This window comes from Varanus komodoensis, unplaced genomic scaffold, assembly GCF_004798865.1.
Source record: "Varanus komodoensis strain SLA01 unplaced genomic scaffold, ASM479886v1 scaffold9, whole genome shotgun sequence".
In the NCBI taxonomy this organism is placed as follows: Eukaryota; Metazoa; Chordata; class Lepidosauria; order Squamata; family Varanidae; genus Varanus; species Varanus komodoensis.
In genome coordinates, this window is record NW_025336598.1 from 35,592,586 (window position 1) to 35,619,557 (window position 26,972).

General features: G+C 45.2%; 1 protein-coding gene across 1 annotated transcript; it reads left to right on the forward strand.

Moving 5' to 3' along the window:
- The first annotated feature begins 11,242 nt into the window (after positions 1-11,242).
- Positions 11,243-21,877, forward strand: ERMN (ermin). Its single transcript, XM_044418469.1, has 3 exons — positions 11,243-11,476; positions 12,097-12,214; positions 21,405-21,877. Exons 1-3 carry the CDS (start codon positions 11,243-11,245, stop codon positions 21,875-21,877), a joined length of 825 nt encoding a protein of 274 aa, XP_044274404.1.
- The last annotated feature ends 5,095 nt before the right edge of the window (positions 21,878-26,972 follow it).

Here is a 26,972-nt window from a genome sequence, read left to right on the forward strand (position 1 = left end):
TAAAATGGTTCACTCGACATCAAAAATGGTCTAACCACAGGAGAGAGGATGTGTTTATGCAACCTACAGGTAGATGAAGGTTCTTTTCATAGTGAGAAATGTACATCTTTGCCCAGATGGCTGTACAGTGATCTCGATTTCTCTGTAATGGGATTTCTGTAGTGCTTCAAAACCATTCAAAATCTTTGGCTGGCCAGAGACACAATGGTGGGACTCCTCCCTCGAACATGGACTCTATACTATGGCTCACTATGCACTCCATTCTCAACTCCCTTAAAAACTACTGTCTGGCTCCTTCCACAGCATGAAACAGAAAGTCCTATAAAATGTTTTTGTAAGATTGCACCTAGGAATAAATGACTGGAACAAACCAGATACAGAATGTTCTCAAACATTAGCTCACCTTCAGGCTGCTGCCTTATCCAGGAGTAAGCGGATGTCACCGTTCCACTGAAGTTTGCTATGGCGAGGGAATGCAGCACTAATGGGGTCGCCCGACAGACACGTTTGCACATCATGCCACCCATCTTGGCAGTCTGGAGGTTTGTTGATGGGGCTACTTAGCTCCTCCATCTTTCCTTCAGGCAGTATCCCTGGGAGCCACAAGTCTTCGTTCCCTCCTCGGTGCAATACCGGCCCATTTTTTGCACGGTGGCTGTGTTGTCCCTTTAGATTTTTCTTTTGCTGTGGGGTGAGGAGATTGCAAAAGCCAGCTGCACAACCAATCCCCATCTTGGCAGCCAGGAGCTGGCCAGGCAAGTGCCCTGGCAGTACCTTGGAGGGGATTCCTGTGGTTGCCTGGGATTTTCATGTTCATGCTCGAAATGTGTGGTGCCATCAGCTCAAATGCCTGGTTTGCAGAGGTAATCTTGGGAGGATCTCAGGCCTCCGGTGGGGCAACAGACGCCATTGCATAGCCAAGTCTTGAATCTCCCCACAGTGCCCTTGGCAGGTCAGAGAAGCTGATCTATCTAGGGAAGCCCACCGGGCAGCCGTGAAGGCTCTCGTGCTGAGGAGGGGGGGGGGGTGTGGGTTGCTTTTGTCTATGCGGAGGGGATTTCCCCCCTCCTCAGCAAGAACTTCAGTGTTTCTCATTCCTCCCTTTTGGCAACCACAGTGGAGCCATTTTTACACTTTCCCCGAACCCTCTAGGGGCAAATAATATTGGAAGAAGAGAGTCGTGAAGCATTTGAAAAGCCAGCCCGTACCCCTAAGCAGCTGCAGAATTCCTCTTCAGTTTCTAGACACCGATCACCTCCCCTCTACTGCATGGTGAGAGAGATCATTTCCATTCATAAAGCTTCACTACCCATGCAAGGGGAGCCATGGCTACCAAGTAACCGCCTAGATTCAAACTCTGCAGATAAACTGGGGAAATGGGAGAGCATCAAATGGGGAACAGCAAGCGAGCAGCATTCTGAACTTCCTTACATGCAATGAGACGTGAATTCATTTAAACATCCGAGGGATTCGCTCCTAAATTTACCTCCCTGCTGTTCTTGTGGCTTTCGGCAGCTGCCATAGGAAAGGTCTTACAGCGCTGCAGGCCACTGCCGCTAAGCTCCCAGTCGTGCAATAAGAGTGCGATTGAGAACATGGGAAGAACCATGCCGGACTATGTCAGGCGTCCCTCCAGTCCAGCTTTCCGTTGGCACAGGTCAGCCAGATGCCCACAGGATCCCACAGGCAAGAGGTGAGTGACCCTTGGCTCTTTGAGGTAGTGCTCAGAAGGGTGTGTGCGTGTGTGTTGCGACAGTGCAGTGTAAGGCCGCATAGCACGTCCATACTTACTACATTTTGCTTAATCCCGCAAGAGGCTCAATATTCGCGTGTGCAAAATTCGACCTTTGATGTGCAAAATGGGTGTATGTGAAACAACTTATGCACCCATCCAGTCAGGAGCATTTTTTTAAAAAAGCAACCTATGGACAGTATCCAGCAGGCTGCTGTGCCCCCACAATTCCACTTTGCAAGCTGATGATACTGTTCTGAAAAATTCACTGAGAAGGGACAGGTGTGAGGATAACTGCTGGTGGATTTCGCCCCCCCCCCCCCCCGGCCCCCGGGATAGAGGGAACCACACACATGGTTCAGTGAGAACAATTTCATGGCAATTTGGCCCTTGCTGGTCTACTTAGGGTGAAGTTGGGATGCCTGTTGCTGCACCTTTGGTACTGCTAGTCCCTCTTGCAAAGCTGAATTGGAGCCAAGGAACACATCTGGCCACAAGGATGCCTGCCACTTACCCTTGTCTCAGAGGAACGGCCCCTGGGGGTGGGTTTACAGGCTGGAATTGGAGTCCACCCTCACCCTCGCTTTCTCCAATGCCCCCCTTGACCCAGAAGCTGCCGCAATGCCACCTCTCCCTCTGGCTTACACAACAGGGGCAACAACAAGGACCAGCAGCGGATGCCACTTTGCAACACTGGACTGAACATGAAAGAAAGTCCACGAAAGCCGGAGGGGTGGATTCCAATGAGTTTCATCCCAAGCTGGAACCACTGAGTCTTCCTATTCTTTGGTTCTGGAGTGAATGTTTTGGTTATAATTTTGGTTATAATTTATAGGATTAGGAGGAAGCTGGCTGCCCTTTCTCCATGAAGCACATCCTGTACTTTTGTCAAGAGGTTTGCTTTCGCTGCTTCTAAGCTTTAACGATTTTCTTGATGCCATACAAATCAGGGGATTTCTTTATCCCCTGCTTAGCCTCTGGATAAAGAGGGCAACTCTAGTTTATTAACAAAGGGAATAAGATCTGTTACTGAAAAAGAGCCCTGCTAACACGAGTTGTGAATTTGCTCACATAATCCTTGTTATTTTTGTTAGACCTCAGATAATTTGTCTCCATTTCTTATTGACAAGCAATAATAATTGTGCCAATATTTGTTGTTCAGAGGCTCCTGGCTGTACTTCCATGGACATGCAGATTAGTCTTCCTGTGTGGAGTCTCATGTTTTGCAGCAGTTTTTCACATTTGCAGTTCAGAATGCCATTTGGGCTATAGCGCTTGGCAGGGCCCTAATAGTGGAAGTATGTCTTTCTTCCAACAGGTGGTGCTACTAATACCAGCATTTTGCTGTACTCCACTGGCAAAATGCAGCACGCGTTTATAATAAACACCAGTGTGGGTTGTATGCCCAGCACCACAAGGAGAGGATCCAAGACCATGCAATGGTGTCACAAGGACAAGCTTCCAGGCTACGGGGAAGCTGGAGTAAAGCAGGAATGACCTAATGACCTGGGCTAGCCAGTGTGAATGAGATTACGGATGAATGATGCATAATGCAGTCCTTGTGGGGGACCGGCAGCATAACCTGAAGCGATTTTTCCTCAAAGAGTCTGGGCAAAAGAGAAGATTGGGTGAGGTCCATGAAGTTCTCAGGCCAGAGCCACTTCAGCAAAGCTTGTTAGAGCACGAGGCTTTGGACCGTAGCTTCCCATTACCAGCTTGCATCTCTCCAGGACTCTCTCTCTCTTGGTACTGCAGAACGGCACTACATGCCAACGTGCATTTGAGGCTGATACCCTTTGAGGACTCATAAACCACGTGGTATGCCAAAGGCCAGGCTGGGGCTCTCTGCTCCTCTTCATTTCGGAGTATCTGCTTGAGATGCTTTCGGTGCTAGTACACTGGGAGGCTGCATAGGTATATCCTTGTTTGGGAGCTACACAGGGGATCGTGGGTTGCCAAAGCCACTTGTGCAGCGTGTTACATGGCTGTGGGTACTCTGTGCTAGAGAGATGGAGGGAGGGAAGAAAACTAAGGCATCTGGTACCAGAGTATTATTATTATTATTATTATTATTATTATTATTATTAGAACATTTCTATGCCGCCCCTTGCCGAAGCCTCGGGGTGGCTTACAACACAATACAATACAATACAATACAATACAATATAAAAATAACAATATAAAATTAAAATTAATAATATAAAATAAATAAAAAATATAAACGATATAAAAGAAGTTATAAAAGAAAAGTTATAAAAGAAAAGAAAAGAAAAGAAAAGAAGTCGTCCTGGCCAGATAAATAAGTAAATATTGTTAACAATTAAAATGACGTTTAAATAAGAGTAGCTTATATTCTGCAAGAAGGGCAGTTCAATTCTCCAATGCAAACCAGTCATGGTTACTTTCTTGAGTAATTAATCGAGAGTTTGTTCAGCTAGCAGCACTGAAATGAGCCTTGCCAGGTGAGCCCATCTGCTGGGAGCCACTTCTTGGACATAAACTGCATCATGATAAGCAGCCTTCCTTTACAGGGCTGCTGCCAGGCTAGATGGGACAGCAATGGTAGGTGTTTTATGCAGCACATGAAACCCGTTGCCAGCTGTGCTAACCAACTGCGCTCTTTTATTTATTTATTTTCGATTTATATCCTGCCTTTTTCCTACAAAGGGCTCAAGGCAGCTTACATCTCCTCCTCCATCTTATCCCCACAACAACAACCCTGTGAGGTAGGTTGGGCTGAGAGTTTGTGACTGGCCCAAAGTCACCCAGTTGACTCCATGGCTGAGCGGGGACTAGAACCCAGATCGCCTGAGTCCCAGTCCCATGCTCTTAACCACTACCCCACACAGGCTCTCACATGTGCGCAAACTTTACACATGTGCTCAAACTTGGACACATTTGAAGGACACACATTTGATGAAGGACCTTTCCATTTTGCCCCTAGGGCACCAGGCAGGAGAGGACCCAGTGACTCACAGACAGAGGCACAATTTTCTGCAACTAACAGGGAATTTATTAAGCACAAGGAAGACATTAAAATGCACACGAATTCACTGAGGAAATTAACTGGGTAGAATGTTCATAAATAGCGGGGACTAGAACCCAGATCGCCTGAGTCCCAGTCCCATGCTCTTAACCACTACCCCACACAGGCTCTCACATGTGCGCAAACTTTACACATGTGCTCAAACTTGGACACATTTGAAGGACACACATTTGATGAAGGACCTTTCCATTTTGCCCCTAGGGCACCAGGCAGGAGAGGACCCAGTGACTCACAGACAGAGGCACAATTTTCTGCAACTAACAGGGAATTTATTAAGCACAAGGAAGACATTAAAATGCACACGAATTCACTGAGGAAATTAACTGGGTAGAATGTTCATAAATCAAAACAAGAAAAAGCATTTTGATCCATTTCTCTCAAGTGTTGGTTCTTGTTATACCATTGGGGTAACACATTCTCCCATGGAAGAATAAAACATTTAAAGGTGCAGACCTGTGCTTCTTTGGACAGAAAATAAGGCCTACAGGTTCTCATAGACTTTTTTCCTGTCTAGACATGCATAGAATTGTGTCCTAAAACATAAAAATGTGAGCAGTCATCAACAGCCCTCCAAGGGCAAAAGGAACATTTTTGAAAAGTTCACCAAAAACTGGGCACCAGGCACAGACAAGAGTCTCCTGATCTCAGCCGATAAAGCCTTCCAGAGACCCAGCTCTAAGGCTGCAGAAGCTGCCACTGTTTTCCTCCAGTCCAGGTCAGCCCTCTGATTTTCACCTGATTCCGGTCTGCCCTGTGATGCAGAGAGAAAACCCCAAGTTCCCAACTGCAAACGCACCGGCTTATTAGAGAGAGAAGTGGTCCCTCAGGCACGCAGGTCCCAGGCTGTGTAGCCATGGCAGCCTTTATCAACAAAGCACCGGCTCGTGCTGCAGCTTCGCAACACATCTGACTTGCGGGAACAGCTACAGCGATCCTTGGCCGCCTTCTTTTGGCTCATTTGTCATGGCAGCGATGGCACCGATTGATTTCAGTGTGAGCACTCCGTGATTATCAGGAACGGTCTAGGCTTTGCTTCCATTTCCCGGTGTTGGATCAGAGCCCAGCAGGAGGCTTGGAAAAGGAAAACCAAGGGGAAAATCAGAGAGATGTAAGTGCCTTGCCTCTAGCAGAAATGATGCCGTTTATGACAGTAAATTATTGTCCTGTGTAACTTCAGACGCTGTGCCAGTAAGGGAGATAAGATGCAGCGTAGGACCATCTAGATAAAGAAATGCTTCCTGTTGCAGCCAGATTCTTCCTCCTCCTCTTCATAATTAAGTCGCTGAGTGTTATACAGTACCTAGGTCGTAAATGTCATTGCATTTATTATTTAGACCAGGGGTGCTTAACTTCTTTCAGCCCAAGGGTCTAATCCCATCACAGAGAAGGTCAAGATTAGGGCTAGGGAGGGGCTGAAGGGAAAGGGGCAGGGCCAAGATATCAAAAATAGCAGCACATTTAAGCTGAAAGCCTTTCTGGCTACAAAGGGAGGCATCCAACCTTTTAGAACCAGGGAAAACTGCACAAATGCCAGGAAATGGCCGAACAGTTGGAGAACAAGGGCTGGGAAACGGGAACCCCGTGGTTCACATGGAAAACCCACAGAAAAGCTTGGGGAGATCTGGCCCACTTGCTGGAGGTTCTAGATGCCGTGCTCTAGATGCAGTCATGCACCTCACGGGAGAAGCAGCGGCTGAAATGAAATGTGCCACGGGCATTGCAACCTGGAGCAGCATCCACACTGCCATGCACATGGCTGCTGCTACAGCTGCCCCACAGCTAAGTGCTCACTGGGTTCTCCCTGAGAGCCGGGTTCCAACGGAGCCGTGCAATCTGCACCAGCCGGTGGCTTTGCTTCCAGCTCGCCTTCACTAGTGGCAGGATGTGGGCTGGAGCACTGTGGGAATCACGGGATCCGAATGGCAGGATAGGAACGTGACAGATAAGTTCACAATGAGTGTCCAGATGGACAGAGCTAAATAAAGGAAATATCTATCCAAACGGCCAAAGATACTTTGCTATGGACCTGTTTGAGCATTCAGCTCATGAGAAGCATAAGCCAAGCATTGCTGATTTATCTCAAGATGTTGTTTCATTTCCACAATTGTTGTTTGCATTGAAATCTGGTCTTCAAGCAATGAAAGCTGAGAGGGGAAGGTGGAAAATGTACCATGGTGAATTTCACCCAGGATTATTACCTCTTGTTGTTCTTAAATGTGGCCTCTCTTCTACAAGTTCTACCCTAAGCTACCCTTTCCAATAGTTATCTGATGGGAAATCTGATGGGAGATCTAGCTATGGACTCTCGCTACAGTCCAGTGCGAAGCTACATGTCTAGCTTTGCACTGGACTAGCTGGACTGAACTGGGTCTAGCTGAACTCTGTGGGCACACCAATAAGTGCGGCTCTGGCAGCATTGTATGTGTACCACTCATGAGGAATCAGATATATGTACGTGTGGTCCCTGATTAAAGTGTAGTTCTACTCAGACATGCCTGAAAAAACTGTCTAAAGCAAAACTGAGCTTGAAATTTCCACACCTTAGAGATGACTTCCTTTCCTCTGTCCCATTTTGAGAAATAGCCAGGATTGGATTTTGGTGGAGACTTCTGTGCACCATACTTAAAAGACAAGGACGTGCACTTAGTGTGCTCCCAAGCTTTCCAAGCGCCTTATCCCAAGATCTGGGATTTGATGTACCCAGTGGGCAAGTTGGTGCATCTTGCTAAGCCACCTTAAGGCAAGTCATCATGACTTGTGGGTTACCACATTACTTCTAGCAGGTGATTGGTGCATTGCTGTTGTTCCCCCTTTGGTCCTCCCACCTGTTTCTGGCGTGTATCCCAAGTGCCTTTGCAGCAGAAATTCCACATTCTCTGCATCAGCATATTTCTGCAATTTGTTTGCTGGGGTTGCTGGCTCAGAGGGAGTCTCTCCCCTTCTGCATCAGGTTGCCAAGTGCATGACATTTTCTGAGTCCTTACAAATGTGCCAACACATCCACAAACTTTTCCTTTTTAAAATCGGGGTCTTTGCAAGGTCACCAGAGCAGAAGACCACCTCTTCACTATTTATCCCATCATACTGCTTTCCTCTTCTTCATCAAGGTCCTTGACATTTCAGTATGGCGAAATGTGTTGGTGAAAAGCCCTTCTTAAAAGACTGCTGCACCTGCCACCAAGCGAATATGGTCACTTGCACATCTTGTTCACTGCAGCCGCAAGCCACTTTCTCTCCCGCCACTCCACTTCATGCTTGTTTCTTCCCTCCTCTGGCATCCTTTGTTCGCTGTCAGCAGTGACGGAAATTGGTAAAGATGTGCATGTTGCAAGGCAGGACAGAGTGGGGGTGAGGGCAATTAGTAAATACACCCACATTTCAAGCCAGAAAATTGGGATGGATTGGAAAATGTTTGCCAATTTCCTGACAGAAAAGTAAACTGGAGAGGACAATACTATATGCAAGTTTGGTAAATATATGCAACTTTCATAGACATGGATGGTTGAATGGGCACACTTGAATAAGAGTAATAATGATAATCAGCAGCAGCAGCAGCCTGTTCAGGACACTCTCCAGAGTCCTTCCTTCTAGACTTTAGCAGCATGGGCTAAGAGCACTGACAGCGGATGGAGGAAGATGGCAGCAGCGCTAAAGAGGTCCTGGAGAGTAGCAGCGGCTTCCACCATGGTTGCCAGGTGCCTCTTTAGCTGTTTCCAATAAACCACAGGGAGAGGGCCATGCCAGGTTTGGATGTCAGCACAAGCCACTCTGAAAACAAGCCACTGGCTTGATTCAGACAACAGGAGCTCCGCATTCAGTGGCAACCTCCACATGCAGCCCATGACTGACTTTTGAGTGTGGGTTGTCATTTTCTCAAACTCAGTCCCTCTGAGCCAACTAACAGTGAGCCATGCGTTCTCAGGGTGCCTTTTCATTAAAAACAAACCATGGTTTGTCAACATGACTGAGTTCAGACTGCACAATAAACCACATTTTGGCAGAGTCACACACAACCTTTGAGGTTGGGTTGTCATGCAGTCTGAATTCAGCACCCACCTTGGGTTTGGATGTCATGACAAACTTTCCTGAAACTGTCCGTAGCGACAGTGCAGGGTGGATTGTGAGCTGTGAACCAGGTGATTGTGCACGAGTCCCCCCTGCACACCTGCAACCGCAGGTGGTTCTGCTGTGCAATGCTCTCCATGTGCAGCCTCTCATGCTGGGGCTGCCCGGCCCCGGCAGCAGCTGCTGCATGCTGGGACATTTCAGCCAAACGGCACAGCATTGACATTTTAGGGCCTGACCAGCACGAATGGGTGACACCTGGACCAGCCCGAATGGGTGACACCTGGCAGGCGCACACGAGGCTGACCGGCTGCATGGCATGAGCTCAGGAATGGAGGCCGGGGGAGCACGTAGCCCAGGCCTCCCCTGGTGACCAACTGCAGGACTGCACCTGGAGGGGCAGTGGCAAAGCCAATCTCCCTGGCTAGGGGGTTGTTAAGCAGGCAAGCATGTGGTTAGAGGCGCTCGCTTTACTAATTATTCTTCGTATATAGTCACTTTCTACAATGAAATGGTCCTTATCTCAACCAGAAGTATTGAGCAGCAGGGCAGCAGAAGCAAACACACTTTCTTCCTGTATCCATGATGATACAGTAAAAAAAAGAAATGTTAACCACCCAGTGAGCCTCAGCTATTGCACAGTAAAAAAAAACAAAACAATCAATAACCTGATGAGTTAAAAATAGGGAATTCTGTGCATGCTCAGAAAATCTCTGTGGGAGTTGCCAAATTAATTCTGGCTTTCCTAAGGCCCATTCCCCCATAAGACTACTCAATCCATGGTCTAAAATGACACAATTTCACTGAGGGTTCAGTTGTCTATAACGCACTATCAGCACTGCTGCTGAATGAGATTTGCACACCGGAACAGTTTGACGGCTTCTAGGCCCAGGAGAGGGTGCCAGAGATTTGCAGCCTAAGCCCCAAAAATGGTTTGCAAGGCTCCCACTGCGCTGGCAGGTTGTTGCCTGGCAGCTCAGTCAAGTGGCCTCTGGGGCTTGGGCACAGCTGGGGAGAGAGAGCCGGAGCTGTCAGGAGACAGCCCTGCAGGCATGCGGGGCAGTAAAGTGGCAGAACAGCTCCTGGAAGGTGTTCACTGCCATGCAGAAGGTGTTCACTGCCATGACCAGACCTAGAAGGGCTTTCTCCCCGGGCCGGGCAGACTTGGCCCACAAGTTGTGCAGATAAATCAGCCCTAAACAACATCAGCCAGAAGCACTGAAAAATGCTGAAACTGGCCCGGCGTTTTGTCAATGTGGGGAGCACTGGTCAGTTGCCATTTCACAGAATCATAGAATCATAGAAGAGATGGTTTGGAAGGGGCCACGAAGGCCATCAGGTCCAACCCCTGCTGGTGCAGGATGCCAGTCACACCATCCCACTCAGAGGGCTGTCCAGATTCTTCCTGAAGGCCCTAGTGTGGAAGAGCGCACCACCTCTCTTGGCAGCTGGTTCCACTGCCCTATTGCTCCGACAGTGAGAACATTCTTCCTTGTGTCTAGCCTGCACCTGGTGTACTGTAGTTGAAGGTCACTGATGGTGCTGAAGCTGGACCTAAAACTGGACCCCCTGGAATACTTTCATTTAAACCATCATTAAAGACGCTGGGGCCTTGCACAATAGAAGATCTGATACTTAACTTTTAGTTACTAGTTTTTCATTCCTTGTATTCATGTTTACCTTCTATAAGCCTTAGCAGACAAGGGAAATGAATAATTGGGGGGATGAGGAATACCGTTTTTCAGAATAGCTGAACAACCTCATGCAAGTTTACCTCTTCCTTCCTCATGGCCTTTCATGCTTCCACAAATATCAGATATATTCTTTGTCAGACCAAGAATGGTCTGAGGTTTAACCAGAATGCAGTATTTAACTCTATTTGGGAATGTTAAGCTGGTTACACACAGCTAGTGTGACTCAAGGTGGTCACTCGGTGTGGATTAAAGATTTAGAACAATCGCCACTCTTGTTGCAAGGCCAGGCATACAAAGAGCCATTGTGAATCAAGGACAACAATCTTTGTTTATTACTGCTGGGCTGACATGCTGAAAGCCCTGCTCTGCATGCCAGCACAAAAAGCTTTGTTGCTTGTAGATTGTTTGTTTATGTAAATTGAAATGGTGCATTTTATTATGCAACAGAAAGACTCTAAATGACGAGACGGTGCTGATTGGATAGCTTCCTGGAAGGGGACCGCGGACAAACCTGAGACAAATCCTGAATTGTTATTCTATTTGCTGTTTGGCAGCAACAACTTCAGGAGAAAGGACTCTTCAAGGATTTTTGTTTTCAAAAGAAGTTGTGGACCATCAGTTGGTTTGATTTCTGCAGTAATCATAGGATATTGGATCATTACCGGACACAGATCCACAAGGAACCCTTTGGATACTACAGTAATCATGACGGATGATGTCCAAGTTCCAACCAGCATGTCTGAATATAAACGGAATATGCCCTCTGAAAAACCACAAATCCAAGTCATTGATATTATTGATCAAATAGCAAATTCTGTTGAGATATTTCCTTATGAAACTGACGAACCTAAACCTGGTTTCCTACTTACACAAGAAAACCAAGAAGGAAACATTAGTTTAGCAGAGAACACAGTATATGACGGTTCGGTTGAGGCAAAGGCAAATGGAGGTAAAATGCCATGCTTTGATATTTTCTTCTTTGATCGTTTGGCGAACAAACTTATGAAATGCTGTATCTATGTTTTAACAGATTTTCTCCCTTACAGTTTTGCTTTTATTTGTGTCTGTAACTATTCTAAAGATATTGTATATGAATGAATAATACTGAGTGAAGTCAACTGACATTCCAAAAATATGCTCAGCCAGCTATCTATCTATCTATCTATCTATCTATCTATCTATCTATCTATCTATCTATCAAATGTATGTGATTCTTATCCTAAAATTGATCTAGCCAGAATCAAGGACTGTTAATTCTTGCAGTTTGCCTGGTCAAAATTAATGTGAAATGATTTAACTTTGGAAGAATTGTGTGCAAAATGCCATTAATGTAAGCTCTGCCAACATTAATTGAGGTGTTTCTAAGTGGTTCTTGTGACCAAAAAGAAAAAAAAAATCAGTGGCAATCAATTCAGAGATTGGTGTGGAACACATCTCTACTGAGAATTGCTCAAGATGAAAATGTAACTGAAATGATAACTCCAGGTGGAAAAGTTTAAGCTACTCTGTACAGCTGAAAAGAATAGCAAGTGGAGCTGTAATCACTTCTCACTGTTTAGGAGATGTCACTTTTATATCATCTTGTATCTTCTAAAGGAAAGCCTGGGGGAAACAAAGAAGAAAAAGATGGTGTATCTTCCCAGGAAACGAGAGACTGGGAAGAAGAATCTGGAGAAGGTGAGAAGTATTTTTGGGATTTTTTAAGTAGGAAAAAATAAATCACAGCTTCTGCTAAGTACAGGCAAACACTGTGAGGTCCAACTGATTTGAAAGGGCTAGTTAAATAGACACTTAAGTCTTCACCAGTGTATATCAGTTGAAGTCACAAACAATCAAATTCTTCAAAGCCTGAGTTTAGTTAGATTTTTAAAGCTTTTTTGCTAAAGAATGGTATATAAAAGATTTAAATAAAAATAAAAAAATAAAATTTGCCCTACAGGAAGAGAACAATTTTTTGGACACAGAACAAAAAACAGAGGTTATTTTCTCAATGATGTGAAGCAATTCCACACAAATAATTCCAGCCTCAGTGAATGATGTCTGTGATGCATGATTGCAAGGATGAGAGAAAACACAAAACTGATCATTTGTCCCACAGTTGGGGTTATTTATGTCTTTTGCCCCATAAATATCTGTCAAGCTATCTAATAGTATTGGCTTTGCTTTTGCTTCAACCACCCTTATATCTAAAACCCACAAGCACAGCTGCTTTATTAACAGTGCGGCTGGCAGTGAAGTATTCCAGAGCCAAAGAAGTGGAATATCTTTATGATCAGAACCAAACAACATATCACAGAAGTTGTGCAAGAGCATTTGAGTTCTTGTGACCCCTTCCCCAAGCTGGGTGTCCAAACAGCAAGTGTCTGCCCCCTTCAAACAGGATGGGTCTTTCAAAATGGCTGTAAACAGAGAATTTGGTTTCTAGAAATCGAAACAAGGTGAAAGGAATCTCAGGATTAGCCCAGGTCCGGTCAGAGTAGATGCAAATGGATAACACCAAATACAGAAAGAGTTATAGCTGTAACTGTGTTTGGATTTCAGCCTATGAATGGTGCAGAGGCTGGAGGAGGAGGGATTGGGACATTCAGTTGGAGAAATTTACACATTTATCAGTGGGCAGCTTTGTCCTCAGCCCTTTGGAGAACCCAGCTGATGAAAAATGACTGTCCCCACATTCACATGGTACAGAAAACACACACAATAACACCCATTAAATAATATTTCACACACAAACTCCAAGGCACCGGCACTTTATCTCTGATTTGCAGGCAGCTTTTTTACTACCTATCCAATTTAACCTAATTAATACTTAAGATGCCAGAGGCAACAGCTGAATGGAGCATTTGGTTGTAAAATTAAAGCACCAATTAAGCCAGAGAGTAGCCAGCAACAAGTGCATGACGCCCACTTAAATGTCGCAACCTGCCATATTTGGGCTATGGCGAGAAGGCAACGAAATGGATTCTAGCCTGTAGGAAAGGGATGTGAAAACACAGATATGATTGTGTAATTATTAACCCAGGCCGGGATTAGATCCTATCATTGCACCACAGCCCCAGCTTCCTGCCAGAGACTGATCGAGGTGGGCGGCTGTTTGACTCATCTCTTTAAGAGAAGCAGGTCAGCTTCTCTGAAGCAGCGTTGCTCATGGGCAGTAGGAAAAGTAGGAAAGGAGAACGGGGCTGCTGCCTTCGTTTGTGTGTGTGAGTGGGGGGTGGGGGGGAAGTGGGATTCTGATTAAATCAGCTTTCCCCAGTCTGAGGCTCTCCAGTTATATTGTTGCTTCCAGTATCAGGGAGCCTTCTGGCTAAAAATCCAGTACATAAATACATACCAAAATATTAGAGGCAGTATGCCTCATATATGCACTGGTTGATGAAGAACATGGGCAGGAAGGTGTCTTTGTGTACACATACACATGAGCATTGCTCATGAGTTTCTTGGTGGTTGTTGGAGGTCCCCTGTGTGAACAGACTGCCAGAAGAGTAGATGGACCCTGGGTCTGGATCCAGCATAGCTCATCTTATGTTCTTCTGACTACAACATCCAACTACCAGATGGGGGAAAGCTGTACTACATTTATTCATTGCATCTATATGTGTTTGTGTCCCATGTTTGCATTGTATACATTTATATTCCATGTTTCCTCCAATCCAAGGTAGTTTCTACGATTTTCCTTGTCTCCATTTTATCTTCTTAACAATCCTGTGAAATAGGTTAGGTGAGAGTGACTGACTGACCCAGGGTCATCCACTGAGTTTCATGGCTGTGTGGGGGCTTGAGCCCCGAACTCCTGAGTCCTGATCCAACATTCTGGCCATGACACCACACTGGCTCAAATGCTTCTAGTCAGGAAAAACTAAACATGATTTTCCAGTTCAGCAGGTGGAAGATCCACCATCAGCTGAGAGGCGCTTAGCGAGAGCAAGAGAGAATATTCTTCATTTCTCAGGACCAAAAAACATGGCAGGAAAATAATGTGCATGCATGGTTTTTAAAATGCAAACAACTGCAATGTTGGTACGTGTACATGCAGAAGAAAAAGTGCAGAACTGGGATGGGTGGTGAAGAGGTTCCCTCCTGCACCTTGCCCTGTTGACCCAAATCACTTGCTACACAAAGCTGCTGTTATCCCTGGGTAGGAAGACCCCACTGGTGATAAAGAGGGGCTTCCCACCTGGGATTGGCAGCAGCCTGAGGGGATGATGAAGAAGGGGTGTTCATCCTGGCGGTGGGGAGGAAAGGATGAACTCTCCCAACCATGTTTGATCCCCCACAGTGGCCATTTATGGGCTTGTCTGCTTTTGAGTATACATCCTTCACTTTCAAGCAATTGTCTTGGGTTCTCTCTGGCTCCTGCGGTCAGGCACTGACTATGCTGCTAGTGAGGTGAAGAGTAAACAGGAAACATTTATTTATTTATTTCCACAATGTCTGCCTTGCCAAAAATGTGTCCTCCAGATGACCTGCAAATAGTGCAAAAGGAGATGATCTGTACCCAGGTGACCCCGTTACCACGCATCTCACCGGCAGATGCCAACTGGATGGTAGCAACTCAGGTCTAAGTGCAGGTTCTGAACTGACTCACGATATCGGGAGGGGCAGGTGCCAGGAACAGCCTTGCCAACAGGCCATTGGGAGAGCTCAGAACCCCAGCTGCCGTTGCCTTATGGGTCTGCAACTAGTCTGGACTCCTCCCCCAGGTTATGCCACCAATCACAGGAGTCACTCTAGCACAGCCTTCCCCAATCTGCTGTTCTTCAGATATTTTGGACCATTATTCCCAGCATTCCTGATCATTGCCCACACAGGCTAAGGTTGATGGGAGCTCATCAAATCATAAAATGATAGAGTTGGAAAAGTCACACAAGAAGGCCATCAGATCCAAGCAGGTGTCTAAGACTCAGATTAAAGTCTTCAGCATCTGGAGGGTATCTGGGTGAAGAAATGGCATAACCATTTCAGGGCCGGCCCTATCATTAGGTGAGGTGAGGCAGGGGCTTCAGGTGGCAGATGCTGTGAGTCAGCAGCAGTGGGTTTGAAGAACAAGCTGTAGGCCGTGCGCCCTGCCCTGTCTCTCTGGCTCTAGCCTGCCGCCTTGAAGTGCAGTGGAGGGCACCGCTCCATCACACTGTTGAAGAAAAGCTGGGCTTCTGTACATGAGATGGGAGAAAGCACCATCTTGTTCTTTGTGGCAAAATGTTTTTTGCTGGCCCTGCGCTGCTTACTTATTTGACACCTGATTGCCTTCTTCAGTTGAGATGGTCTCTAACCTGCATTTACATGGGGTACCCTCAAAAGGACTGATCAGGTAGTGTGAGTTAATGGTGCCCTTCCCTCTTAAGCACACTCACTATCCAGGATCACCCCATTCTTTGTTTTCCCTTAGACCAAGGACACTAGTCTGAATAACCAGACATTCTGGAATAATAGCCTCCAGCTGCCCTCCATTATTTCTTGTGCTCAGCTGGACATGAAGCCACTAGCAAAGAAAAAAGAAACAGAAACAAGCTGGCGAGGTCGTGCCAAATGGGCAATTCAATTTTTGTTTTTGCTGGACCAGGATTTGATTTGACTGAAGCCCCACACTTCTCTACCCTGCATTCTTAAATGTTCTTCTCCAGTCCATAGTGGATAATGCTTCGGACAGTATGCATCTTGTTCATGCAAATGGTCTGGCTGCCCATGAGCGTTCACGCAACTGAGCAAGCGTCGTCACTGGCACTCAGCAGGGGATCCTGTTTGGAGGCCGGCCGCTGCGCAAATCCGTATTTGATGGATTGAACACATGGAAGCCAGCAGGCAATGGACAGGCGGTTCTCTCTGCAGAAACGTGGCATCCAGCTTCTGCAGCACTGTGCACAGATCGCTAGGCTGGGTTTCTGTGTTTACAGGCGTAGGCAGCTTGGTGACCTCCAGACTTTTTGGACTACAACTTGCATAACTCTTGGCCATTTGCATGCTGTTTGGCGGATTGGTGCAGGCGGAAAGAATTGCCTCATTATGGTGCCAGTCTGGCACAATTTAATAGGATTTGTAATTTAACACGGTTTTCCACCTGGATTCGGTTATAAAATTCTAGAGAATCCTACACAGAGTTCTTTATGATTTTGAGACACAACACCATAGTGTAGCACTGGTCTTGAAGGCACTGTGAACATTAACTTCTATGTAACATAAGTCAGCGAATTTCTTTCTCAAGTGTTCTAGGCGCTAAATTCTCGAGAACATTTGCAATACAGAGGGAAGTAAATATTTGGACAGCTCCTGCATATGTATATATGGTACATTTGTCATTTATCTTTCTCTTACTTTGGATTCCCCAGTGGTGGTTTGCATAAAAATTAAGCAAATTTAAATGTGCGTAGTGTGATAACAACACAGCTATGCTGCTCCTTATGGGCCAATGTCTTATTTGAGGTGAGAAAGTAAAGAGTGAGAGTAGCTGGAAGCACCAAATGGGAGTAAAATATTTTCCCATCACCAGATCTTTGTTTTACCTTGTTTATGAGCACCCTGTTGAGGATGACAGTTCTGACAAGACTGAGTACATATTCATGTAGTATGTGCTCACATCTAATTCTAGTCCCAGAACCACTGCATTGGTAGCTCTGGCTTTCATTCCCCATGGGACCGATGGGGTCAAGAAAGGGGGTTTAGCCCAGGAGAGGAGTTAATTGCTGCCTCTTGGAGCTCCAGAGTCCTAGCCCACCACTCTAACCTCTAAGCCACTTAATGAAGCCCGATGAAGCCTGAGGAGGGGTCCTTCCAGGTTTGGGAAGGTACATAAAAAAGGCAGACGTAAAAGGCAGAAAAAGCCGCCAGATGTGTGGTGGCCAGGGAAAGGAGCATGGCCCTCTTGGCCTGCGGCCCTGGTGGAAAGAGCAAATTTGCCCCATGTTCTGCTCAGGTGCGATACAATGAAAATATCTGCCATTGTTGTGGGGAGTGGTACGCAGCGCGATTTAAACCACGGAAGAAGCGACTTTGCTGCCAAGCAGGGGGCTCTCCTTTGTTCAGCAAAGCATCTGGTGAGCATGTTCAGCAAAAATGTGTGTGGGTTTCCAAAGATCACTACATGGTCTCCATTCATGAAGCTCAACTTAACGACCTGTTAAGTTCAGTGGGACTTAGTTACTAATAAGTGTGCATAGATTTGAACCCTTAATCTCATGACTTACTCCCTAATGGGAGGCCTGCAGGCTTTGCCCCATGACTGAAGTCAGTATGGGTCTGTCTGGTAAATGGAAGCAGTGCCTGACAGTTCAAGCGATGCCTGAATAGATGATGCACTGAACTGCAGTGCCCTCCTGTCCCCAAAGCAGGCTATGGCTCTTTCTACCCATAGAAGTTTTCTCTTCCCTCTCTAGAAGCACTAGGCAGGTGTCTCCTCCTTGGGAAGGGGTAACCAATTAGTGTCCTCCAGACATTTTGGACTGTAGCTCCTGGAAGCCCCTGCCAGCACGGCCAATGGTCAGGGATTAGTGTATCTTAGAAAGGGGTTGCAAACAAACTCCTTCACCCTGAACATCAGTTCAGAAAGTTTATAGCAAAATGACTTTGCAGTTCAGGCTGAACTGGAGGGATTTTTAAAAATTTCATAATCCTAGTTAAATGTGTGATTTCACAATCTTCGCATTTCATTAATGTCCGTTATTTGCATTTTTCCTAACAAGACCTGGCAAATCATTCCATACATTATCCAGTGCTACAGAAAGGATGGTATTTTATATATTTTTTAGAGTTAACAGATGTGCACTGAACTTTTATCAAGTGACTTTGGGCAAAATATTCTAGTTCTTGAAGAAGCAAAACTGAGAAGCCATCCTGCAAGAATCTTTAACTTATACCACAATTCCATGTGTTAATTGCACCTAGATGATAGTGTTTGTCCAGCCTAAACCATCCTTCCAAACTTAGTCCACTTTTTGAACTAGGTTCAAAATGTTTTGAACTACAACTCCCAGCATTCCTGGTACTGGCCAGTCTGACTGATGCTGACTGGTCAGTCTGGCTGACCAGATTGAGGAAGATGGATCTAGCCCATATAATAGTCACTGTCTTTCTCAGGTTCTTGAGAAAGCTTGTCCTCACCTGTCCAAACCGTGCCCAAACTTAATGATCAGCCATTCAAATAAATAAATACATAAATAAATAACTTGCAGGCAGGCTGCCCTATTGAGATAGTGGATGCAAATGGCTCATATATCTCTGCTTGAATAGCAGCATCTTCCAAGTCAGGAAAATATGGCATTCTGTACCATTTCTAGCATTTATTCATTCATTTAGGCTGCAGTCCTGTACATGCTTACCTGAAGTAGGCTCCATGGAAGTTCAGGTTGCCTGCGCATGAACCCAGGGCCTCAAAGCAATGCAGAGACTTCCATCAGCAAGGAACAGGTGGTAACAGGCCACAAGCTGGGTTTCTCTAACCTGGCACTTTTCACATGTACTGGACTGTAATAGCCATCAAGAGCCAGTGCGGTGTAGTGGTTAAGAGCACAGGACTGGCACCCAGGCAACCTGGGTTCTGGTCCCTGCCCAACCATGGAGCCAACTGCTGACCTGGGCCAGTCACAAACTCTCAGTCCAGCCTACCTCACAGGGTTGTTGTTGTGAAGATAAGATTGAGAGCAGCAGGAGGAGAATGATTTTGATTTCATTATAAGAAAAAAGGTGGGATATAAAACAAACATACCAATCTAAACATAGTTGCAACACACCTGGAGGGCAGCAAGTTAGGTAAGGCTGCTACAAGCCAATTATGTGCTCTTAACATGCATATGAACACACACACACACACACACACACACACACACACACACGTTAGGCAAACCAACAATCTCACATACAACTGTTCTGGCTTTTCAAGTTGATGTAGTTTAGGCAGCTGTCCACAGAAGGATGGCAGGTGGAATAGAACTTCCCCAACTCAGCAAAGGGACTTCAGAAATATTTATAGCTTCTCCACCTGAGACATTTATTGGGCACAAATGAGCCTTTACAGGCTTACAGGACGGCGTCCTCCTCCAGGGCCTCTCCCATGTTTGGCAGCCAATTTCACACCTTTTTTAGAATGAAAATAATCAGCTATCGTTTCGCTATCATGCTCAAATAAACCCAGTGTGTTCTGGCAGTTGTGCTATACTGCAGCAACACCTTGTGGTTGTGTAAGAGAATATACAGGGAGGCAGAGAAAAAAAACCTCAGGAAAATACATGTGCAAAGTGAGTACTCTTACTGCCACAAAGAAAGAAAAAGCAGCTGCTTAATACCTCAGGTAGAGAATCCCTTAGAATGGGAGCAACATGTTTTTGTTATATGCACATTTATGGACAAAATGACAATGGGCTAAAACAATGAACAAGTGGTGTGTGTTTGTGTGTGTGTGTGTGTGACTGTATATTTTGCAGGCAAAGCAAGAAAAGCGGCAATGTTAAGGATTGGCTTGTTTGCATTTCCTAATCCTCTAAACATTTGAATTGTTCCATTAATCTGTTATAAACTATAGCGTGAGGTTTTGCTATTAACATAAAGACATGTAACAGTAATGCAAGAGATAAAATGTCCTTGTACTTCAAAAGTATTGACAATAAAAATATTGGCATGAAAAGCTTAGGATAAACAAATCTCTCTCCCAGCAAGAGCAGTGCAGGCAGCAGAAAATCCTGACTCCACCCTGATACAACTGGGTCGACCTAGTGATGAAACTACATAATGACACTATCCAAACAATATTATGTTGTTATTTGGCATCTGTATTAGTGCTTTAAAGGAGCGTTTTGCAAAATGGTGTGCTCCAGATGAAGTTGACTGCAACTGCCACTATCCCTGACCAATGATCATGCCTGCTAGGCCTGATGTGAGTTGTACTCTCTAACATCTGGAGGACACCAGATGTTGATCAGAGCAATGAACACGACTTTCTCAATACTTGCCACACAAAGCTTGTGAGCATTCTCACTCCCAAATAGCAGATATGGGGAAGGCGGGCATGTGGGAGAGTTCCTTGTCTAAGACCACCTAGTGAATAGACGGCTAAGCCAAAGTCTGAAGCAGAGTTCCAGATTTCCTGAACTCAGTTCTCTGAGAGTATAGTGATACATTTTGCAGCACGCATGCTCCTTGTCACAGCTCCCATGCCCGCCCCCAGAAAGTCCCAAAAGAAACACACCTCTTGTGCATCGTATCAACAAACCCGTCCCAGCAGTTTTCACCCACCATTACTGGGACCACTTCTTCAGGGAAGCTAATTGCCCATTCAGAATACGTTGCGTTAAGGAGGAATATCTTGTTCCTTTGTCATTCATGTTCCCCAGCGGCTGTGAACATTTCTGCTAATGTCAGGAAGTCCAAGTGATTCTGAGGGGGGTGGCAGATGGCATCAACGCCTCTGTTAACCTGGAAGCACTTGCTCTGCAGCTCTGTGAGCCCCCACTTGGCTATGGCTATTGCCTGGCTTCAGACAGCAGGATAACCCACGCTCAAGGACTGAGCATGGGTTGTTGCTGCAGAGTCGGTTAGCATGGTATATGAACACAGTCATGAGAGTAAGCCATGGCTTCTTAACCACGAGCACCCCATGAAGAGAGGCCATAATGTCTCATTGGGTTGTGAACTGTGGGTTGTTCACCGTGGCTTGTTATCTTAGCTGGGTTCAGACAACATGATAACCCACGTTTCAGTGGCAACCCATGGTTCTAGAACAACAAACACTGAAGCATACTCAGCCCTTGAGAATGGCTCATCTGCTAGTCCAGCAGAGTGTAGAGAACGTAAACTCATGAGTAAGCACATGTGGGCCGGTGCCTTAGGCACTGCACTTATGCCAGCTCTGCTGTTTGGTGACTACTGTCCTTTGTTGTAGAGCTGTGTGTGGAGAACCATCCATTAAGCACCGAAGGACATGAAGTAACGAAGCCAGAAGAATGGGACGCACAGCAACTTCAGGATGAAAAGGCCCCCAGCACTAATGAGGCAGAGGAAGATCAGGAAGAAGTGCCGTTGAATGAACCCAAGGAACAAATTAAAGAAGACACTCAATTAGAAGCAAATGAGGATGCTGCAGATGAAGACTCAGATGGCACAGAAGGAGAGCAGAAAGAAAATAATGAGGAGTTGCATAAACAAAGGCAAGAGGAGAACCGCAATGAATCCCTTCCTACCAGCCCCAGCTGCCACTCTCAGACTGAGACAGCCAATGAGCAGACAGGCTCGCTGAAAATAAACGATATCTCCAGGCACAGCTATTCTCGATACAACACAATATCTTACCGGAAGATCCGGAAAGGAAACACCAAACAAAGAATTGATGAATTTGAGTCCATGATGCATTCATGAACTGAGACAAAGAATTTGATCAGCACACTGCAAGTTTTCTCCCACCGCCACATCCCCATAATGCCAGATGTTTCTCCACCTTAATATCCAGTTATCAAGATGTCTTTTGTGACTTTGATTTGACTAACCTTAGTAATGACTAAAGGTGTAATCATAGGCACCCTTAGTACTCAGGAGTAATTTCCATGCTCTGCTGGAATTTACTTCCAAGTAAAAATGCATGAGATCATGGAGTTAAGTCAAATTGCACATAACAGGGCTTACTTTGGGAACCAATGTATAAGTATGCAACGTAAGGCTCATTGAAACTCATAGAATGAGTTAGTCATCATTAATGTCAGCTCTATTGCTTTCAGTGGGACTTAGTCACAACTAACTTAGTCACAGCTGGATTGGGTGCGGCACGTGTCACTGGACTTGTACACTTCAAAAATGTAATCTGTTATGTTTCATTAAGAAATAACAAGTGTAGGAATCAAATCAGCAGTTTTATAAATTTAACACAACTTTATTTTAAAGATCTTTAAAAAGAAGATTCATGTAAAAGAAGAGTATACTATTCTGTCTACTTTTGGTACTGCAGTGGTAGAAACAGACAGACTAAGACTAACTGGTAATCTCCTAAAAAACAAACAGAATAAACAAGGCTGTTGTTGATGCTGGTGATTTCCTGGAAAATAGTCTCGTCTTGAGGCCGGAGTTGCAAAATAAAATGATAATGATGCAATTGCCATCTCCTCTGTCCTAACAGGTTTTGTTCCTTTGGCACTGACGTGTCCACGTTTTTGCAGTGCTGCTCTTGTGAGCTGGACAGGCGAAAATGAGGTGGGGGCTCCTGTAGCTTTCCTGGTATGGAAAAAAGCCTTCCCCCTTTTCCTCTTTTCTATTGGGCAGGCTTCTCAGAAGAATCTTGCATGCACTTACCCCAACGAGTGGTGTTACTCTTAGATTATAAGCACTGGCCAGCTGAGTCCAGCAGGCACCTTTAAGCCTAAGGCAATCCTATCCACACTAAGCCATACTGGACACAGTGAGCTGTCTGATAAATGCTCCACAGCACAGGGCCACAGGTTGTGTTTCTATGTGCAATTGCCTGTAGGTGTGTTCCTTGGGGACTCTGGGTTCTATTTCAGAGTAATCACACTTGCGATCAGGGCACATTCCTATGTACACTTACCGGAGAGTAAGTCCCACTAGATTCAGTAACCAGGGATGAGCTGCATCTAATTTTATGCAGGGTAACTGTTGTTAGGCTGCATTCTAGGGTGGCCAGGTGCAAAAGAGGACCTGTCTCCTGAGCCTTGAAGAGCTGTGTGCTTAGGGAATTTCACCCAAAGTCAGCTTGTCAAGCGAGTTGCGCATGCTGGTGACTCTACTACACGTGGACAATGCCTGTCCTCTTTGATTCGTGCTATAGTAGTTATGCAGCCTTAACGGCATTAGTCTTAAACATGCTGCAGAAAAAAAAATATAATCCAGATGGGCTCGTCTCATGAATAATTACATGTTAACGCTTCCACAAATCCAATTGCACTCTGTAAATTAATCTGGCAAATATTGACAAATTTATCATTTAAATCAGCACCTGATACCATCAGCTTGGCAAATAGCTACCCTTTCATACACAGTCTGAATGTTGAGATAATGTATAACATTTGTACATCTGTTGCTATAGGTACTTCAGCTGTTACCATTCCATAATTGGTACATTGTGAAGATTTAGAATATGCAGAAAAGCCTTTTACTAAGCATTAAAATTTGGATCTCTGTCCAATAGCATGGAAACACGAATCTGCTTGTACTATTGGCCTCCCCCTCCACTCCCTGCAATTCCATGTGCTCCATCGCAAAAGCTGCATCAGAAGGTTCCCTATGAAGGATGCATAAAAGAAGACAGGGCTTCTGCATTTCAGCATGGCAGGCTGAAAACTGCTCCTCTTGTCGTCAGCCATTCAGCTGAGTCCAACCCTTGGCCTCTCCGTGGATCGTTGCTCTCCATGCCCAGCTGTCTCACGCAACTTTCTTCAAGACCATCATGTCCATCCCAGGGCCTTTCTTTCTTTGTAGTCCTCTGCACAACTGCAAAAGGTGTAGGAGTTCTGTTGTCTTTTGCATTTGGCTGTCTTAAGGGAGAATCCAATCCTCCAGCAGCGTCTGTTCTCCTGGATAATAGAGTCCATTGGACCAACCATCTTTAAACAATAAAAGAATGGGCACAAATTTGAGTTTTTCTTTTCTCTTTTCTTTGGGAAAAACCCAAGAAGATTATTTCTAGTAAAAGAAAAACTCAAAAGAAAAACCCATTGAAGGTTATTTCTAGTAAATAAAACATGGAAAATTGGCTAAACAAATTGGATGATACTGATTGAATCAGTGGCATTGGTGAGGACAGAGGAGACAATGAAAAATAGAGAGCACAAATCTTGGCATGTAACAAAATAAAGTGTTCTTGTTCAAGCTAGCCCAATGTGCAATGGAGTTTTATTTTCTTCCATCTGGAGACTTGTGTCTGCTTTTCCATCAGGTTATATGGGATGTTCTCCTGTATTGTCTGACTCCAAGGACTGAGGATAGCTATCCCATCAAGAATAATAACAAAGAACATTCTGGATTCCTGTTTTTATTTATTACATATACATCCTCTTTTTCATCTTGCAGGAAACCCAAGGTGGCTTACAAGGTTCTCTTTCTCTCCATTTGATCCTCACATCAATAACCCTGTGAGTTAGGCTAGGTTGCAGGGAAGTGGCTGCTTCGGTCACCCGACGAGCATCATGGCTGAGTGGGGATTACAGCCTAGATTTCCCGATTCCTGGTCCAACATGCCAACCACTACACTACACTGGTCTTGACTTCACTCAGCTAGACTTATGTTAGTTTCCATGCCCATTTTATGAAAGCGAGCAACAGTTGCTCTTGTAAGATACATACAGCCATTCTGCAGGGACGGTAACCAGGTGAAATTGTCCCTTTTTGTTTGGCTGAACTGGTAGTAGGAATGAAAACGATCCAGTGGTCGTAACCAAGCAGGAATGGTGCCCTAGTGCAGCAGCCATTTTAGGTGTCACTGTAAGAGTTGTGCTGTTGAGCTCAAGTGTGTTTATTGAATGCATCGTCTCCTGTTCATTTTTTATAAAGTTCTGAGCAGAAAAATATTACTGTGATTATTTTCAAATTAATCATCATGGTGTAATTGAGGCTACCTAGTAACTTTTTGATGATGCCTTTGTATTTGCATGTATAAACCTTCCTATTGTATGGAATTCTATATACTGTCTTTTTTAATGAGCAAAAAGCCACCTGCGGCAGCTGTAACTGGAAGTGGGAAAAGGGTGAGGGTGAGGGCAACAGAGTGTCCTGCTTTCTGCCCCTACTGGAGAAAAGGTATGTTGCCGGAATTACTGACCCAGATCAGTCATATGAATGGGCAGAAATCTCTTGCAGACTGCACACCTGGCCACAAAACAGGCAGGTCTTCTGGGTTTTGAATGAGCAGAATGGAGTCCTAACAAACCTTACATGTGCCAAGTCTCTATGCTTCACAGTGTCCACTAAAACAAATTCAAGGAGAATGTAGTTTAAAAAAGCAAAAACAAAGCAAGATCTGAAATTGTTTGCAGGGTTGGAACTGGACCCTGGCCTTCTAGGTGTTTGCCAATCACTAGTCAATGAGAAGAGGCCTATGTTACCATACTTCTAAGGGTTCTTTGATAATGAGTTTCACAATTTTGGCAGGCTCAAATATTGTGTTGGATTTTCTGTGTGTCATAGAAGGCAATTCTTTATTGTGCTAATAGAAAAAAAGGCTGTTCTGTATTGTACTAACTAAACACTAACCTCATTGTACCAATGTAAGTTGTTTATTTGCCCTCTGATTTGCCTAGAGAATCTTTCTTCCCAAGTTATGGTATGTGGCTATTCTTACTGTTGTCTGCAGACGAATCCTGAGTGGTCTGTGTTTATGGCATTCTGTTCCCAGAAAGTGCTACTCCTTTGTGCAATTCTGTTTCAACTAGACATAGAAAAATGTTGGCAAAACATCTTGTCTTTTAACCTTTCAGGGATTACATATTTGAGAATCAATTAGGTTGTGACACAGTCAGTGTTCCTGATAAGCAATGGCCTCTTTGAATTAAGTTGTAGCTTTCCCAGCCTCAGCCAGCCTCATTTTTATTGCTTGCTTGGTTGGATGGGCTGCCTAGTCTATCCCACATGTAGATGCTTCTGCTGCTCAATGGCCTGTGCTTGACACATGGCCTATTCCAACCCCCTCCTCCTACTCTAGTTGGCTAAAGTGCTGGGCAATATAGACTTCCTAAGCTGTTTGTTTATAACACTATCAACACTATCCTGTGTCTCAGTGGGATGGCCTGGCACGGGCACACTCCCAAGTAAGTTATCCTTGTTTCCCTTGTCAAGAATAAGGCATCTGCTCTTGCACACTGCCACACATGTGCAAGATAAAAACAGATGCCATGGGGTGTTGCATAATGAGCAAAGAGAAAAAGCCTGCAATGATTGTCTGAGAGAAAAGCCTGCAATGATTGTGCCAGCAAGCCATGCAGAAAAGGGGTGCATACCCTCTGGCTGCTTCACAGCTATCTTTTTTGCTTTCTTTTGGGAGGAGCAGAGGGCAACCCACCTGACCAGCAGCTCCCACTGCTGCTACACACAGATAAACCTGTCTGCATGGCATCATCCTGAAGCCTTTCAGAGTATGAGCAAAACTACTGGTCCTCACTCTGATTTGGCTTCTTGAAGCCATCATGAAGGTACAGTGGTACCTTGGCTCACGAACTTAATCCGTTCCAGGACTCTGGACGTGACCCAAACTGGTTGTGAGTGAAGTTAAATTTCCCCGTAAGGTTCAGTGTAAATAAGGTTAATCTGTTCTGTAACCATTTTTTTTGAATCAGAAAAATGTGAAGCAAAGTGACAAAGATCAACATAGATCATGACCATCTCCCCTCACCCTGAGCAGGAGCGGCCATCTCCACCCCCCGCAGCATGACCGGGATTGCGCCCATCATCCCAGAGTGCTGCGGGGGGGGGGGAGACGGAGGGGAATGTGGGTGCGTTCGGGGGGGGGACGGGT